The 16,967-nt window shown below is 36.8% G+C and overlaps 1 protein-coding gene across 3 annotated transcripts in view; it reads left to right on the top strand.

The window, feature by feature from the left end:
* The window catches only part of HSPBAP1 (HSPB1 associated protein 1), a 60,876-nt gene that overhangs the window by 3,059 nt on the left and 40,850 nt on the right, over positions 1–16,967 (top strand). For 2 of the 3 annotated variants that reach the window (XM_039240677.1, XM_039240679.1), the window contains exon 2: positions 11,637–11,822. In XM_039240677.1, coding sequence (XP_039096608.1) covers positions 11,637–11,822 — 186 coding nt within the window. Of the gene's footprint in view, positions 1–8,708; positions 8,841–11,636; positions 11,823–16,967 lie in introns of all 3 variants that reach the window. The other variant, XM_039240678.1, reaches the window with a different exon arrangement.

Raw genomic sequence — 16,967 nt, 5'->3', positions numbered from 1 at the left:
TCAGTGTCTGGCTTCTTTCACATTGCAATATATGTTTAAACTTCATCTGTATTGTAGCACGTATCAATACTTCATTATTTTTTATGGCTGAGTGATATTCCATGGTATGTAATACCACATTTTGTTTATCCATTTATCATTTGGGTTGTTTGCACTTTTTATTTATTATGAATAATGCTGCTGTGAACATTCATATACATGTTTTGTGTGAACATCTTTTCAGTTTTCTTGATTATATATCTAAAATCGAAATCGCTAGGTCCTAAGATAATTCCATATTTACTATTTTTTAAGTGTTTATTTCTTTTTGAGACAGAGAAAAAGAGAGAGACAGTGCCTATGGGGAGGGGGCAGACACACACACACACACACACACACACACACACACACACACGGAATCTGTAGCAGGCTCCAGGCTCTGAGCTGTCAGCACAGAGGCCAACACAGGGCTTGAACTCACAAACTATGAGATCATGACCTGAGCCAGAGTCAAATGCTTAGCCAGCTGAGCCACCCAGGCGCCCCTTCTTATTTAATGTTTTGAGGAAACTTGTGATTCTTTTTTGTTTGTTGATTAGCATTGATATTAGTTTTATCTTTATTTTATTGTTTTCTTTTTTATTTTAATTTCAGTATAGTTTTTTTTTTTTTTTAATTTAAATTCAAGTCAGTTAACATACAGTGTAGTATGGGCTTCAGGAGTAAAATTTAGTGATTCATCACTTACATGTAACACCCAGTGCTCATCCCAACAAGTGCTCTCCTTAATGTTTATCACCCATTTAGCCCATCTCCCTATCACCCACCTCCCCTCCATCAACCCTCAGTTTGTTTTCTGAATTTAACAGTCTCTTATGGTTTGCCTCCCTCTATGTTTTTATCTTATTTTTCCTTCCCTTCCCCTATGTTCACCTGTTTTGTTTCTTAAATTCTCCCTCCATATGAGTGAAATCACAGATTTGTCTTTCTCTGATTGACTTATTTCACTTAGCATAATACATTCTAGTTCCATCCACATGTTGCAAATGGCAAGATTTCATTCATTTTGATCACCAAGTACTATTCCATTATATATACCACATCTTCTTTATCTGATTGTCAGTTGAGGGACATTTGGGCTTTTTCCATAATTTGGCTATTGGTTTGTTTTGTTTTGTTTTTGTTTAAAAAAATTTTTTTAATGTTTTATTCATTTCTGAGAGAGAGAGGCAGCGTGAGCAGGGGAAGTTCAGAGAGAGAGGGAGATACAGAATCCGAAGCAGGCTCCAGGCTCTGAGCTAGCTGTCAGCACAGAGCCCAACCTGGGGCTGACACCCACGAACTGTGAGATCATGACCTGAGCCAAAGTCGGACGCTTAACCGACTGAGCCACCCAGGTGCCCCAGTTTGGCTATTGTTGATAGCACTGCTATAAACCTTGGGGTGCATGTGCCCCTTCAAATCAGCATTTTTTTCATCCTTTGGATAACTAATTGGTGGGTCATAGAGCAGTTCTATTTTTAACTTTTTGAGGAATCTCCATATTGTTTTCCAGAGTGGCTGCACCAGTTTGCATTCCCACCATCAGTGCAAAAATGTTCGGCTTTCTCCACATCCTTGCCAACATCTGTTGTTTCGTGAGGTGTTAATTTTAGCCATTCTGACAGGTGTGAAGTGATATCTCATTGTGGTAAGGACACTTGTGATTTTTAATCTTGAAGTAATAAGGAAGGAAAAAAAATCTAATGAAAATATGGATCCACTCCCCGGAAAACGCAGCATGCACACCCATTTTGCAGGTGACTTTATATTTTTGTATTAGATTCTCAGAATCCTATCTGTGGAACTTTCAACCTCATTTTAAACTGTCATCCTCCCTAGAAACTCCACTTTGGGGTGACTGTTCATACCATGACAAAGTAAGTTAAATAAGGGTGCCTGGTTGGCTCAGTTAGTTAATCATCAGACTCTTGATTTCAGCTTCAGTGATGATCTCATGATTGGTGAGATCCCATGGTTGGTGACAGGGCGCAGCCTGCTTAGGATTCTCTTTCCCTCTCTCTGCCCCTCTCTCACTCACATGCACACAGGCACTCTCTCTCTCTGTCTCAAAATAAATAAACACTTAAAAAACCCAAAGTAAGCTAAATAGGCAAAATCCTACTGGAAGAAAAGGCTTTGCTTTAAATTACGTAAGGGTTATATGAACAAAGTGTAAAAAAAAGTACAGACATTAAATACATGCATGTGAAAGGGTCAGTGTGTTCTATATAATGATGAATTGTGAGAGTCGTAGGAAAGTTAATTTTTAAGCAAACTTATTACTGCCCCGTTATCAGAAAGTATTTGACTATATATTATAAACAGAAGACTGTTTAATACAGTAGGGTAGAAGACAGTCCTTGCCTTAAAATGACTTGTAAATATAGTTTGGGAAAAGATGCAGATAGAATTGTAGTATAAGACATATCCACAAGGCAGGAAGCAATTAGTTGGGAAGTAAATACTATACATCTTAAGTGCTTTGAGGCTGAAAGAAGAAAGAACTAATGTAAATTGGATTGGTCTGTACTTCTTAGACTAATTTGAAAGTTTGGTATAGTTTGAATATAGAAATGAATGGAAGAGGCCGAGTCTGGCAGGTGAGGCTGGTAGTGGAAGTGAGTAGAGAAAAGCCTGAGACATGTAGGGGCAGAGGGCAGGGAGGAAGGTGAGGAGACAGACTGGTTCTTCTAGAGTAGAATTGGTAGCAGAGAATGCAGGTTGTGTCCTTTGAAACCAGACGAGAGCAGGGTGAACCAAAAATGTTGAAGTAAAGACGAGGGAAATCATGGGTTTCAGTTTTCTAAGAATAATAGAGCAAGGCACCACAAAGAGTGAGGAAGTGGAGAAAGGTACTGGGGATTTGAAAGTGAAGAAGCTTTAGAATTGGTGCTGAAGGGGCAAGGGATTAGGAATCGACTAGGGATAACTAATGAGTTGGGAGCAGAAAAGGCACCCATTGGAGGTGAGCATGAACTTATGGAACTGATCTCTTTGTTTTGAGCATGTTTCTCATGTTCAATAGTTCATTATGCAGAAGTAGAGAAAACAAGTGGTTAGTTGTAATATTTTATATACAACTGAGATGTGAATTCAGAAAACATTTATTTATTATCAGTTTATGCCAAACATTGTGTTAAGTTCTAGGGATATAAAAGTAACTGTCTTGCCTACAAGGATGTGATTTTTTTTTTGAAGTAATAGCTTGAAAGTTACTAAAGGCAAAGCATGATCATATTGATAATCAAATACATTGGAATCCTTATTTGAAAATAAAGGAGACCTTAAAATGCAAAAGAACTATATTACTGCTATTATAGTTTAAAATTCATAATATTTTATTATTTAGTAAAGATGATTTGTTTCCTTTTAAAAAGAAGAAAACAAACATTAGATGAATACACAAAGCACGAGATTCTTAGGACAATGAAAATACTTTGTATGACTTTATAATGATGGATATTCTATTGATATTATATTAATGGTCATTACATTTGGTCCAAACCTGTAGAATATACAACACTAAGACTGAAACCTAAGAGAAACTGTGGACTTTGGGTGATTATGATATGTCAATTGAGGTTTATCTTGGTAAAAAACAAAACAAACAAACAAAAAAACACATGTACCATTCTGGCGAATGATGTTGATAATGGGGGGGGGGCTATGCATATGTGGGAAGGGGATATATGGGAAATCTGCACCTTTTTTCAATTTCACTGTAAGCCTAAAACTACTCCAAAATAAATTTTTTTTATGTTTTTTTATTTATTTCTGAGAGAGAGAGAGAGAGAGAGCGTGAGTAGGGAAGGGGCAGAGAGAGAGGAAGATAGAGAATCTGAAACAGGCTCCAGGCTCTGAGCTAGACCTGTCAGCACAGAGCCCGATGCGGGGCTCGAACCCACGAACCATGAGATCACATGACCTGAGCCGAAGTCAGCCACTTAGCCGACTGAGCCAACCAGGCGCCCCTAAAATAAATTCTTTTTTTTTTTTTTTTCTAAAATAAATTCTTAAAACACAAGCAAACAAACATGAAACTACTTAATGTTAAGAATCAGTTTAAATACTAAGTGTGAGATGTTATAGGATTATGAATTGTTTGAAACTTTTCAGGAAATTAAAAGTTGTACTTCTCTGAATCTGATTCTGCCTTTCAGACTGAGGTTATTATGTCCTTTGTCTTGGCTCTTGTTTTAATTGTAGCCAGGTTTATGCCGTGATGAAGAGAAGAATGTATTCTTAGTAACTCTTCTTCCAGTCCTTCCTGAAATGAGTAAAGAAAACATTTAAAATGGAGTTGAGAAGCCCTTAAGGGGGCTCTCTCTCCTGCACATACCACTCCTTGCAGCTGTAAGAAGGTAGATAAGAATTAAATCTTGATAAGGGAGGATACTTCACAGGGGAATTTATTTCCTGCTTTTAAAAGAAGGAAGATCTGACCCAGCCCCTCGAACAATGCGCTAACTACCACTTGTAGCCAATGAGAAACCACCACAACCTCCAACTCTTTTTCTTCTCCAATGAACTTTTGTTCAAAACAACCCTTCCCAATTTCCTCCTAAAGTCCATTTGCTGATGCTGAATTGTAATTCCTCTGCTATTCCCAAACAAGCTCATTTTGCTGGTAAAATAACAGGCAGTTTTAAGGTTGACATTCCCAAGGAAGTATCTTATTACAGAGTTTCAGGGACTTGAGTTCTTATAGAGCTGACACTTTCACATGACTGGATTTACTTTTCCTCAGTTGAAAATGTCATACTCTCTCAGTCATTTTTTGCCCCTCATTTTTAAAAGAGAAAGTGGCGAAAGGAGGCAGGGGAGCTTAAAGAAAAGCAGAAGCTTCTGTAGTCTTAAAAAGTAGAACAATTTCCATAGTAGAGCATATATGTAATTCATGTGTAGCTAAAATACTTTATATTTGATAAGGACAAATGTCAGATAAACTATACTGTTGAATTTTTAAACTGTGGTTAAAAACAACATGAAATTTTTTATCTTAACCATTATTATGAAAGAGTACAACTCAGTGTTAAGTATATTCACATTGTTGTGAAACAGATCTCTAGAACTTTTTTCATCTTGCAAATCTGAAACTCTGTACCCAGTAAACAACTCCTCTTTCCTCCCTCCCCTCAGGCCCTGATAACTGCTATTCTACTTTGTACCTATGAATTTGAACATTTTTAGGTACCTCATGTAGATGGAATAATACGGTAGATGTCTTTTTTTGTGACCAGCTCTTTTCACTTAGCATATGTTCAAGGTTTATCCATGACATGTGACAGGATTTCCTTCCTTTTTAAGGCTGAATGATATCCACCGTGTGATGGATGGTTGGTTTGCTTCTACCTTTGGGCTATTATGAATAGTGTTGTTATGAATATGGGTGAGCAAATATCTTTTTAAGACTCTGTTGTTGAATATTTTCTATGAGTAGTTACATAAATACCCATTTTATTTTGAAATAGGGAAAATTTACTTAGCGGAATCTGAAGAGCTAGATGGAAACATTTTGGTAGAAATTTTGAAGATAATTTTGGAGGATTTTAAAGAACCTTAGTCTTTGAGACTTTCTGGTATTGTTTCTATTTTTCCTAGTGTTAACTTCACTTAAAACATAGATTTGCTTTTCCTTTAAGTTTAGGAACAGTATAACTTTTGAACTTAGAAGTCTTATTTATGAGCCATTTTCTGGCCCTAAATGGATTTTCTGGCCTTGCTGGGCAAAAGATACAAGTGTAAGAGGATGGGAAGATGTGGATGGGAAGTGTCTAGCATGTAACTGCCTCCTGTTCCCAGCCTGAAACTACTTGGGGTTCGCTACCACACCCAGCATTGGTATTGGAAGGATCATGTCATAAGAGCCTCAATACTTCTATTTATGGTTTCTTCAGTGTTAACACCTGCTAGACCGTGAAATCCAAAGGTTTCATGACTATTCATTTTAATTAAACATTTTGTTAACTTTCAGGAGAATGTTCTTGGTTTGTATTGCCTTTTTTTTTTTTTCCTTAAGCAGGCTCCACACCCAGTATGGAGCCCAGAGCGGGGCTTGAATTCACAACCCTGAGATTAAGACCTAAGCTGAGATCAGGAATCGGATGTTTAACTGACTGAGCCACCCAGGTGCCCTGTATTGACATTTTTTTTAAAGTTTATTTATTTTGAGAGAGGGCCAGAGGGCAAGTGTGTGAGTGGGGAGTGGCAGAGAGAGAAAGAGAGAGGAAGGGAGAGAGAGAATCCTAAGCAGTCTCCATGCTGCCAGTGCAGGATCCTACACAGGGCTTGAACCCATGAACTGAAACTGTGAGATCACGACCTGAGCTAAAATCAAGAGTCAGATGCTTAACCGACTGAGCCACCCAGACACAACCCCTGTATTGACATTTTAAAATAGTGACTATAAAATGAAAAATTATCTTTGTTGTAAGTTTTACCATTTGGTCTTTAATACAAACAGTCATTTTGTTAAGTAGTAATTACATAATTCTGTGATGTGATCCAAATGTTCATTATTTTTTACCCAATATCTACTATTCAGAAGTTTAAAAATTTCTTGTAGTTGTCAGATCAATGAAACCATCATAGGCTTACATGTATATGTTTAGAAATAATTTAGCTTACCATGCAAGGATGCAGTTTCTGACTTACTCTCCTCTCACTTTCTGAAAGTTTTAAATATGCGTTTTAATAAAATCTAATAAAATTTAATTAAAATTTTATAATTATTAACATTTCTATTAAAATTATGCCTGACATGAGAGATGAATTAATTTTAGTTTTAGGATCTTTGTCTTTGTTATGTTCTATCAATATTAGGAGGGAATTCTGGAAACTTGGTAAATTTTCCTTATTCTTGAATTCTAAATCTTGGATATAAATCCAAGCCGTGTATTAATTGACTGAAGGCAGATTGCTAACAAATTCAGAGAAAGTATCTTATAGTTTGCATTAATTAAAGAAAAATTGCTGAGAAAAAGGCAATTTGCTTTTTGATCATGTTTCACTACTTCCAAAGAATTAGTTGACACCAAAGCTGTAATCAATTGTCTGAATAACATACTGCATTTAGAAAGAGAAAAGACTGTTGTGCAACATCTAGTTTCTAAGTATTCTCATTAGAAATTGCTTGATGCTCCAAGTTAGACCTAAATACACTTATCCTTTAAAGGTTGTCAAGGTTGCTTCAGAATTTTTATAGCTCTTTGCAAATATTCCTGCCTTGGAGCAACTGAGAGCATCCTTAGGCTATTTAATTAATACAATGTAGATTGCATTCTTTTTTAAAGAAAATTGTAACACTTAAATTTGTTAATTTAATGGCCCAGTTCATTGTTGATTAAACTATCAGAAGCCAGATTACTTTTATTTCATGACCAGCTGATTGTTTTATTTCATTGGTAGGCCTGAGGTTCTGTAAAAATGCTAATTTCTTGTTATAGTGAGCATCCTACTGCTCTGTTCTGCACACACTTTATAGTACTTTTTATTCATTTAGCAAATGTTTGAGCATTTAATGTATTTTAATCACTGGGCTACGTGCTTTCTCAGCAAATTTTTCTTTTTAGGATCTCCTAGTAAATAACTTCTGGGATGTCTGGGATTTTTAGATCAGATCATTAAATACTTTTTTAAAAGACATTATGTTAGAGGAAAAAATATTTCTTTGAAGCTATTGTGTCAAAACACTACTCATGTGTTACTAATGAGCATGTATTTATTTGTGTATGGATGGCAAGATATATCTTACCCAAATATGACAACTCTTTTGGGAGCATTCAAAGCCTGATCTATTGCCTCTGATTAAAATAAGCAGAATAAATAAATCCCTACCCCAAAAGCTCTGGTGCTTCTCTTTTTCTCTACTCTTTAAAGTTCTAGAAGCAAAGTGTTCAAAGCTTGACTATTTCACAACTGTAGAAACGAAAGAATGCTATTATAGGGTCAGACCAGCCATGATTCATTCAGTGGAAGTCACAGAGTAATTTATATAGAGAATATGGTTGTCCTTGAAAACAATAGCCTCAGAAGGCAAGGTGTTAAACCAGTTATGAATCAGTAGCAGTTTTGACCATAAGAGTTCATTTTTATACGCTAAAGGGCCCAGGAGGTAGAATATTGCTGGTATTGGTTCAGTGGCACAGAGATGGACATTTTTTGTATTCTTTTAGCTGGGTTTGCAATTTCATGGGTCTTTCTTTTTTAAAATTTCAAATAAAAAAAAAATGAAGTAATCTTTATGTCCAACGTAGGGCTTGAACTCATGCCCCTGAGATCAAAAGTTGCATGCTCTACCAACTGAGCCAGCCAGGCACTCCCTGGGCCTCTCTCTTATCTCTCAAAAATATGTCTGTTTTTCAGGCAAAATATAGGAGAGAAGGCTAAGGGCAAAAAGGCTGACTCAGCAACTTCCAGAGGTATCTCTGGCCACTCCTATCTGCTAAGGAGTCTAGGAATTGTAATTTTTCAGCCACGCCCATTGCTCAAAGCTCTGTTAGTAAGGAAGAAGAGAGTGGGTATTGGATAAGGTAAGCAACTAACAGTCTACTACAGGTATTACTCCACTACCCCCTGCCCACATACGCACAAATCAAAACATTCCTCTCTCCCCAACAGCACACGTGGATTTATTATCCATGAATCAGTCTTAAGCTTTCCTTAACTTATTCTTTTTCTCTTTTCAGATTATACTCTCCTGAGTTTGTAGTGTTAGTATGGGTCCCATGGTTTTAATTCTCTAGAAGTAAGCTTGTGCAGTGGAAAGAGCATGGGACTTGGAATCAAGGAATGTGACCTGTAGTTCCAGTTCATCACTGGTGTGTTGACCTTTGATATCTGAGCTTTCTATTCTTCCTTTGGATAATGGAAATAAAATGCCTTCTCTGCCTGTGTTTTATAGGCTTCCTAGAGGATCAAATGAGCAGTTTTAATGTATATAAAACTACATAGCAAATAGTAAAGCATTGTAGGAGTAAATATATGGTATTGTTATGATGATGATGTTCAAAACCAAACTCTTCATCTTTCCACTAGAATGAGCTGTTGCTTGTAACTTTTTTTATGTCAAGTCAGAGTCTGGAAACCTCCATCTCCCTTATAGCTGCATCTGCTTCCCACCCCACATCTCTTTAATAGTATTAGTCTTTGATACTATTCTCTTAGTATTTCTTTACCTCTACCATCTCTGCCTTCCTTACTGCCACCCCATGTTGTTCAAGGCCTTACTATACACCTCTTACTTGGCTAGTACAGCAGCTAAGTCCAGTCCAGTCTTCACGTCTCCACACATTTCTACATGATATACACATGGGAGAAATTTACATAATAGTAATATTCAGTAAATATTTTTCTACTTTTCGACATTAGGCTGCTTATATTTTCAGTTTTTATATTATGGTAATAGATATTTTATGGGTATGTGTGTACATATACAATGTATATGAGTATGCATATAAATGATGATTATTTTGTTAAAAGTGAATTCCTATAACATGAGTTACTAGGTTAATGAGTGGTTATTCAGACTTCTGCTTCATTTTTCCAGTTGTTTGCCAAAGGATAGCACTAATTTATATGCCACAAACAATGGAGTATTATCATGAATGCATTGGAGCTTCTCATAGTCTAGCAAAACTTAAAACATATATAATAAAAAATACAGCTTGTCCATTTTCATGTACATGGAATCCAGGCGCTCCCAAGTCCAGAAAGATTTGGTATGTCATGATCCAGATAGCCTTGTACTTACATTTATAGGTTAGTATGGGTCAAGACCTCTAGTGTGAATTTATCAAACATGTCAAAAGTGCAAAACAAAAAGTGCAATCTATCAAGGAAAGATAGAAAATTTTATTCCTGGTCACATTCTGTTTCCCTTACAGGCTCTTCAGCGCTTAAAGATAAGCTTGGGGCTTCATTTACTTGGAGACGTAAGGGTACCTTGTCTCTTCCTCCATGCAGCCCCCACACCCCCACACCCCAGCTCTTCTACCTGCCTTTCCCTAAGTGTCCACACTCATCTCCTCACTTGGGAGCCCTCACTGCGTAGACAGTGACAGACTGTCCTCAGATGTCTTGCTTACTTTCATAGGGTTTAGAGTAGGAATCTGAGTGTTTGTCCTTGTCTGAGAAGGGAGACCAAATTGACTTAAATTCCCGTTTTCTTTAAAAACAAGACTTACATTCAGACAAGTATGATTTAATTTTCTGATGACTCCTTCTCCATCCCTCTTCCTTTTATGAGAAAGTTTATGCACTTGATCTTAGCCAAAAGGCCAAGAAGTGATGAGAAAGTTTAGAAGAAAGTTGGATGATGGGAGAATTCAGATAATTTATTACCTTTTCCTAGTTGTTTGAATTTTGTTTTAAATTTTTAATGTTTTATTTATTTCTGAGAGAGAGAGAGAGAGAGACAGCGTGAGCAGGGGAGGGTCAGAGAGAGAAGGAGACACAGAATCGGAAGCAGGCTCCAGGCTCTGAGCTGTCAGCACAGAGCCCAGCGCGGGGCTCGAACCCACGAGCTATGAGATCATGACCTGAGCCGAAGTCGGTCACTCAACTGACTGAGCCACCCAGGCGCCCCTTGTTTTTTTGAATTAAGTATAAATGCATAGTAGATAATGAATTACAGGGTTTATCTGATTGTTCTAGAGAATCATAAGTATATGCTTATTATATATACATATATATCAGGAGTCAGAGTATGAAGCATTTTTTAACTTTCCCATAAAACTTCTATCTTAAGATGTCTTTAAGGAGAAACTGACTTGTTCAACAAACACTTATTATTACCATCCTCTCCAGGATTAATAGTCTATGATTCTGTGACATTTATTTAAGTACTCAATAAGTCACAGTATTAGTTTGTACATATCCCTTATATTGTTTTTAGATGCAGTTGAAGTCAAGGACTAACACTGATACCCATTCTAGTACATCTTTTTACCTTTTTAAAAAAAATTCTTTAAGCTGACTTATTTATTTTGAGAGAGAGAGCACAAGCATGTGAAGGGCAGAGAGAAGGAGAGACGAATCCCAAGCAGGCTCTGCGCCATCAGCACGAACCTTGTGATCATGACCTGAGCCGAGACCAAGAGTCGGATGCTTAACCGACTGAGCTGCCCAGGTGCCCCTATCGTTTTAAATCTTGAAACAAAAATAATCCTCCCACACCCCTTTGACTGACTCAGTGGTCTTTTTGGGTAAACACATGGTGAGGCAAGGGGGATGATTGTTGGCTCCAGCACCACTGGTTGTTTCAGCGTAGCTCCCATCAGCGATTCATACACAAGCCTCTGTTTAGGAAATACCGTTCTCAAAAAATGATGCGTTCTGAAACTTAAATACAATTGAAAGGTCTTTTTAAAAAACATTTTTGACATTGAAAAGTTTAAATTTTTTCCAACATTTAAAATTTATATAAGAAAAATCATTTAAGTGTTGTGGTGTTTGAGGTCAAATATTTATGTAAATTGTAATAAACAAAGTGTAAAATGTATAATTCCATAGAAAGATGTACCATAATAGAAATGATATTAGCTATTTTTTTCTTTGTATTAAATGAAATAACTTCATAGCTATCTCCCTGTTGCTCTGTTTATTTCTCTCTCTAGGTGAACGTATCAAACCTTTTACACCAGAGAAAGCAAAAGAAATGATAATGTCTTTACAACAACCCGCAGTCTTCTGTAACATGACTTCTCATTGGCCAGCACAACACTGGACCGCTAACCACCTTTCTGAGGTCCTTCATGGCAAGCAGATAGGATTCAGGATGGGAATGAAAAGAACAGACACAGGTAGGACTATGAGTAATCATCATAATGATGCCTCTTCAGTACCATTTCCATAGTCTTAGCAGTGGTTTCTTTATCTATAGAGAATCCTTTATTTCTAATCCTGTTTTTGACCATTGCATATAGGAAAGTTTCATTGGAAGTTTCAGATGGACAGTTTGTGTTAAGGTTTTTTTTTTTTGGACTTAACAACCTATAGTTGATAACCTTATATAAAATATTTGTCCATGTACTATGGCTCATTGAATGTGGTTCACTTAAGGCTTGTTAATGTGCTATTTTTTTTTTTTAATGTTTATTCATTTGGGAGAGACAGAGACAGAGACAGAACACAAGCGGGGGAAGGGCAGAGACAGAGAGGGAGTCAGAGATTGGGAAACAGGCTCCGGGCTCTGAGCTGTCAGCCCAGAGCCCAACACAGGGCTCAAGCCTGGGCATGGTGAGATCATGACCTGAGCCAAAGTAGGAGGCTTAACCGACTGAGCTACCCAGGCGCCCCTAACATACTATTCTTTATGTTCACCTGTGACTGAAAAAGATTAATACTAATCTTATAGTGTCTTTTAACTTTTGACTCACGTAGAATGTGTCCTTTCATTTGTGGCTTCAGGCTCTATATTTATAGTGCTTATACTCTTGGTTGTAATTTTATCTCTCTGCTTTATCAGCTCTCTTACCTCTATGGTGCTGCATAAATGTTAGAAGTATGTAAAGCTGGGTTTCTTTTCATCCTCTTAAGTAATTAGATTTTGCCATCTCCTTCTTCCCTCAAGACTTGTAACATTTTGGTATTTTGCCTTATAGTCAAAGCAGTTACTGTTAACTCTAAAAATAATTTAAAGGAAATAAACAGTGCTGTTTTTAATCTGAAGGAGTCCATGACTATTGTCTGGCTTCAGAATGTGTCTAACTTCTGTTTAAATGTAAGCAAGTTTGCTAGTCTAGAATTTCACAGTGTTTGAAGCATTGCTATGAAGTGGCTCTATGACTATCTATTAATAACTCAGAAGGAACTAGAAAATTACCCAATTTCCTTTCTAGCTTCTCCAAGCTTCCTTCTCGCATGCTGACCTTCTATATCTCCCAAGACCTATATGGTTTTGGTGTCTAGAACACCCTCATACTCGTGTCAGGTAGAGCCGGATTAATACCTCAAACTCTTTGGCATCTCACTCTAATCACAGATCAAAATGTTTACTGTATTTTAAAATTCAATGCTAGACCAGAAAAAGCACATAAAAATTCATCCTGTGCTTTTTCTTTCTTGATTTTAGTCAAATCTCTCATCCAGTGAAGTGTCTATTAGACAGTTATCAGGAGATAAATAAGAATTGTAATTTTTTCACACCGTGGTTAGACTCCCACCTGCAATACTTCCATTAATTGCTAACAGTCGTTGAGAGCTATTGTGTCAGGCAGTGTTCTGAGTCCTTTATACATATTAATTCTCTTAACCTTCTTCAAACCCTCTTAGAATGGTACTGTTATAAACCTGTTTTGTCGATGAGGCGCAGTGATTTGACATTTTCAAGCTACACTTCACCATAAAAGAAAAAGACAGTAGAAAGTCTCTGCAATTGTAACTGCTCTGAGTTTTTACTAAAGATAATTTTTTAAAATTTAGATGTAATTCACATAACATAAAATTTGTCATTTTAAAATATACAATTCCGTGGTTTTAGCATATGCACCATTTTGTACAACAATCACCACTATCTAATTCAAGAACATTTCATCACCCCATCACCCCAGAAAGAAGCCCAGTACCCCTTAAGCAGTCACTCTTCATTCCATCTTACCCCAGGTTTTTGCAACCACTAGTCTGCTTTCTGTTTTTGTTTATGTTTTTCTTTAACATTTAATTTTGAGAGAGAGAGAGAGAGAGAGAGAGTGTGCATGCACGCACATGTGAGCACAAGCGAGCAGAGGAGGGGCAGAAAGAAAGGGAGACATAGAATCTGAAGCAGGCTCCAGGTTCCAAGCTGTCAGCAGAAAGCACTCCGTGGGGCTTGAACTCACAAGCCATGAGACCATGACCTGAGCTGAAGTTGTATGTGTAACCAACTGGGCCACTCAGGTGCTTCTGCTTTCTGTTTTTATAGATTTGCTTATTGGGACATTTCATATAAATAGACTCATTCAGTATGTGGCCTTTTATGTCTAGCTTTCTTCTTCATGTCATAGCATGTTTTCAAGATTCATCTATGTTGTAGTATATATCTGTACTTTATTTTTATTGCTAAAATGTATTTATCCTGATCATATATATATATATATATATATATATATATGATCTACATATATATGTATGTGTGTGTGTGTATATATATATATATATACACACACACACACACTACATTATGTTTATCCTTTCATCAGTTGATGGACATTTGTGTTGTTTCCACTTTTTGGCTATTATGGATAATGCTACTATGAACATTTATGTCCACATTGTTATGTGAGTATGTGTTTTCATTTTTCTTGGATTATACCTAGAAGTGGAATTGCTGAATCATATGGTAACTCTGTGTTTATCCTTTTGAGGAACTGCCAAAATGTTTTCCAAAGCAGCTGGACTATTTTATATTCCCACCCCAGTGTATGAGTGTTTTAATTTCTCTACATCTTTGTCAATACTCACCCTGTTTTTTATTCCAGCCATCCTAGTGGGTGGGTAATGTTATGGATAATATATATAAAATTATAACTCATTTTGATATGCATTTTCCTAGTGACTAATGCTATTGAGCATCTTTTCATGTGTTTACTGACCATTTGCGTATCTTTGTTGGAGAAATGTCTATTCAAGTTCTTTCCCCATTTTCTAATTGAAGTATTTTTTGGTTTTAGGGGAATATTTTGGTCTTTTTGTTGTTGAGTTGTAAAAGAGATCCTTATAGATATTCCCTGACTTATGGTGGGATTAGGTCCCGATAAGCCCATCATAAATTGAAAATATCTCAAATCAAAACTGCATTTAATACATCTAACATACCAAACATCCTAGCTTAGATAAGCCTACCTTAAATGTGCTCAGAACACTTATTATTAGATTACAGCTGAGCAAAATCATCTAACACAAAGTCTTGTTTTTATAATAAAGTATTGAATAGCTCATATAATTTATCAAATGCAATACTGAAAGTGAAGAATAGAACGACTGTATAGGTACAGAATGGTTGTAAGTGTATCTGTGGTTTACCCTTGTAGTAGTCTGGCTAGGAGCTACTGCTTGCTGCCTCTGTCCAGCATCACAAGAGAATATCGCAGTGCATATCACTAGCTGGGGAAAAGATTAAAATTCAAAACTTGAAGTATGGTTTCTACTGAATATTATCACTTTCACACCATCGTACAGAGTTAAAAAACTATTAAGTCAAACCACTGTAAGTATGGAACTCCATATTCTAGATACTACGCCCTTATCAGATTAAGGACCTTTGAATATTTTTTCCTATTCAGTAGGTTGCCTTAATTATTCTTCTTAAAGTTATTTCTTTGGGTATAAATGCAGTACTTCCACAAGCAGTATACGGTAGTGGTGTAAGAGTGCTAACTCTGAAATCAGCTTGCATGGATTCAAATTTTGGCTTACCGTGTGACTTTGGGCAAGTTACTTAACTTTTTTGTATCCTAGAAATGTTTTCAAGATTAAATGTGTTTGTACACATAAAACATTCATAAATGTGCCTAACACATAGTAAATGCTCAACAGATGTTACTTAAAAATAGAAATAATTAAAAAAATAAAAGTATGACTTTCTCATTTTTTTAAGCATTAAAAAGTAAAAAAATGTGTTTAATGTTTATTTATTTTTGAGAGAGAGAAAGAGAGACATAGTGTGGCTGGGGGAGGGACAAAGAAAGAGGAAAACACAGAATTCAAAGCAGGCTCCAGGTCTGAACTGTCAGCACAGAGCCCGACATGGGGCTCAAACTCACTAGCTGTGAGGTCATGACCTGAGCCAAAGTCTGATGCTTAACCAACTAAGCCATCCAGGAGTCCCTCCCCCCCCCCAATTTTTTTTTTTTTAATTTTATAGAGAGAGCACAAGGTGGGAGAGTGGCAGAGGAAGAGCAAGAGACAATCTTAAACAGGCTCCTTAGCCAGCACAGAGCCTGACATGGGACTCAGTCCCACAATCCTGGGATCATGACCTGAGCTAAAATCAAGAGTCAGACACTCAACCAACTGAGTCACCCAGATGCTCCTTATTTAGTCATTGTAGCAAACATTGAAGAAATGGGAAGATCCAAAGAAATTTAAAAACACTGTACTAGTACCAAAATATAGCCACTAGTTACACTCTGATAAATGTTTATGCAGGGCTTTTAGTATTTTAAAAATAAAGTAATAATTTTTACAGCCTGCCTTTTTTTACTACACGTTTCTCTTGATGTTAAATGTGACTTTTAAGTTTTATTTACTTATCCAGAGAGAGAGAGCAGGCAGGGGTTTCAGAGAGAGAGAGAGAGAAAATTCCAACCAGGCTCTCAGCTGTCAGTACAGAGCCAAACTTGGGGCTCGAACCCACAAACCGTGAGATCATGACCTGAGTCAAAACCAAGAGTGGAATGCTTAACTGGTTGAGCCACCCAGGAGCCCCTAAATGTGACTGTTAAATGGCTTCCTAGGGGTGCCTGGGTAGCTCAGCTGGTTAAGTGTCCAACTTCAGGTCATGTCATGATTTCAAGGTTGATGAGTTCCAGGCCTGTATGGGGCTCTGTGCTGACAGCTTGGAGGGAGCCTGGAGCCTGCTTTGGACTCTGTGTCTCCCTTTCTCTCTGCCCCTCCCACACTCTGTTTCTCTTTCAAAAATAAACTTTAAATGGCTATTTAATATATACTGTTTTGAAGGGGCACATGCACACTAATATTTATAACAACACTATCATCAATAGCCAAAGTATGGAAAGAGCCCCAATGTCCATTGATAGATGAATGGATAAAGAAGATGTGGTGTATATATATATATATATATATGTGGTGTGGTGTATGTGTATATATATATGTATATACAGATATATACATACACATATATATACATACACAGATATATATACATACGCACACACACATATATATATATATATACACACACACAGTGGAGTATTACTCAGCAATCAAAAAGAATGAAATCTTGCCAT

This window comes from Hyaena hyaena, unplaced genomic scaffold (assembly GCF_003009895.1).
Source record: "Hyaena hyaena isolate Hyena2069 unplaced genomic scaffold, ASM300989v1 scaffold_180, whole genome shotgun sequence".
Taxonomy (NCBI): Eukaryota; Metazoa; Chordata; class Mammalia; order Carnivora; family Hyaenidae; genus Hyaena; species Hyaena hyaena.
This window is presented reverse-complemented; position numbering and strand designations above follow the sequence as displayed.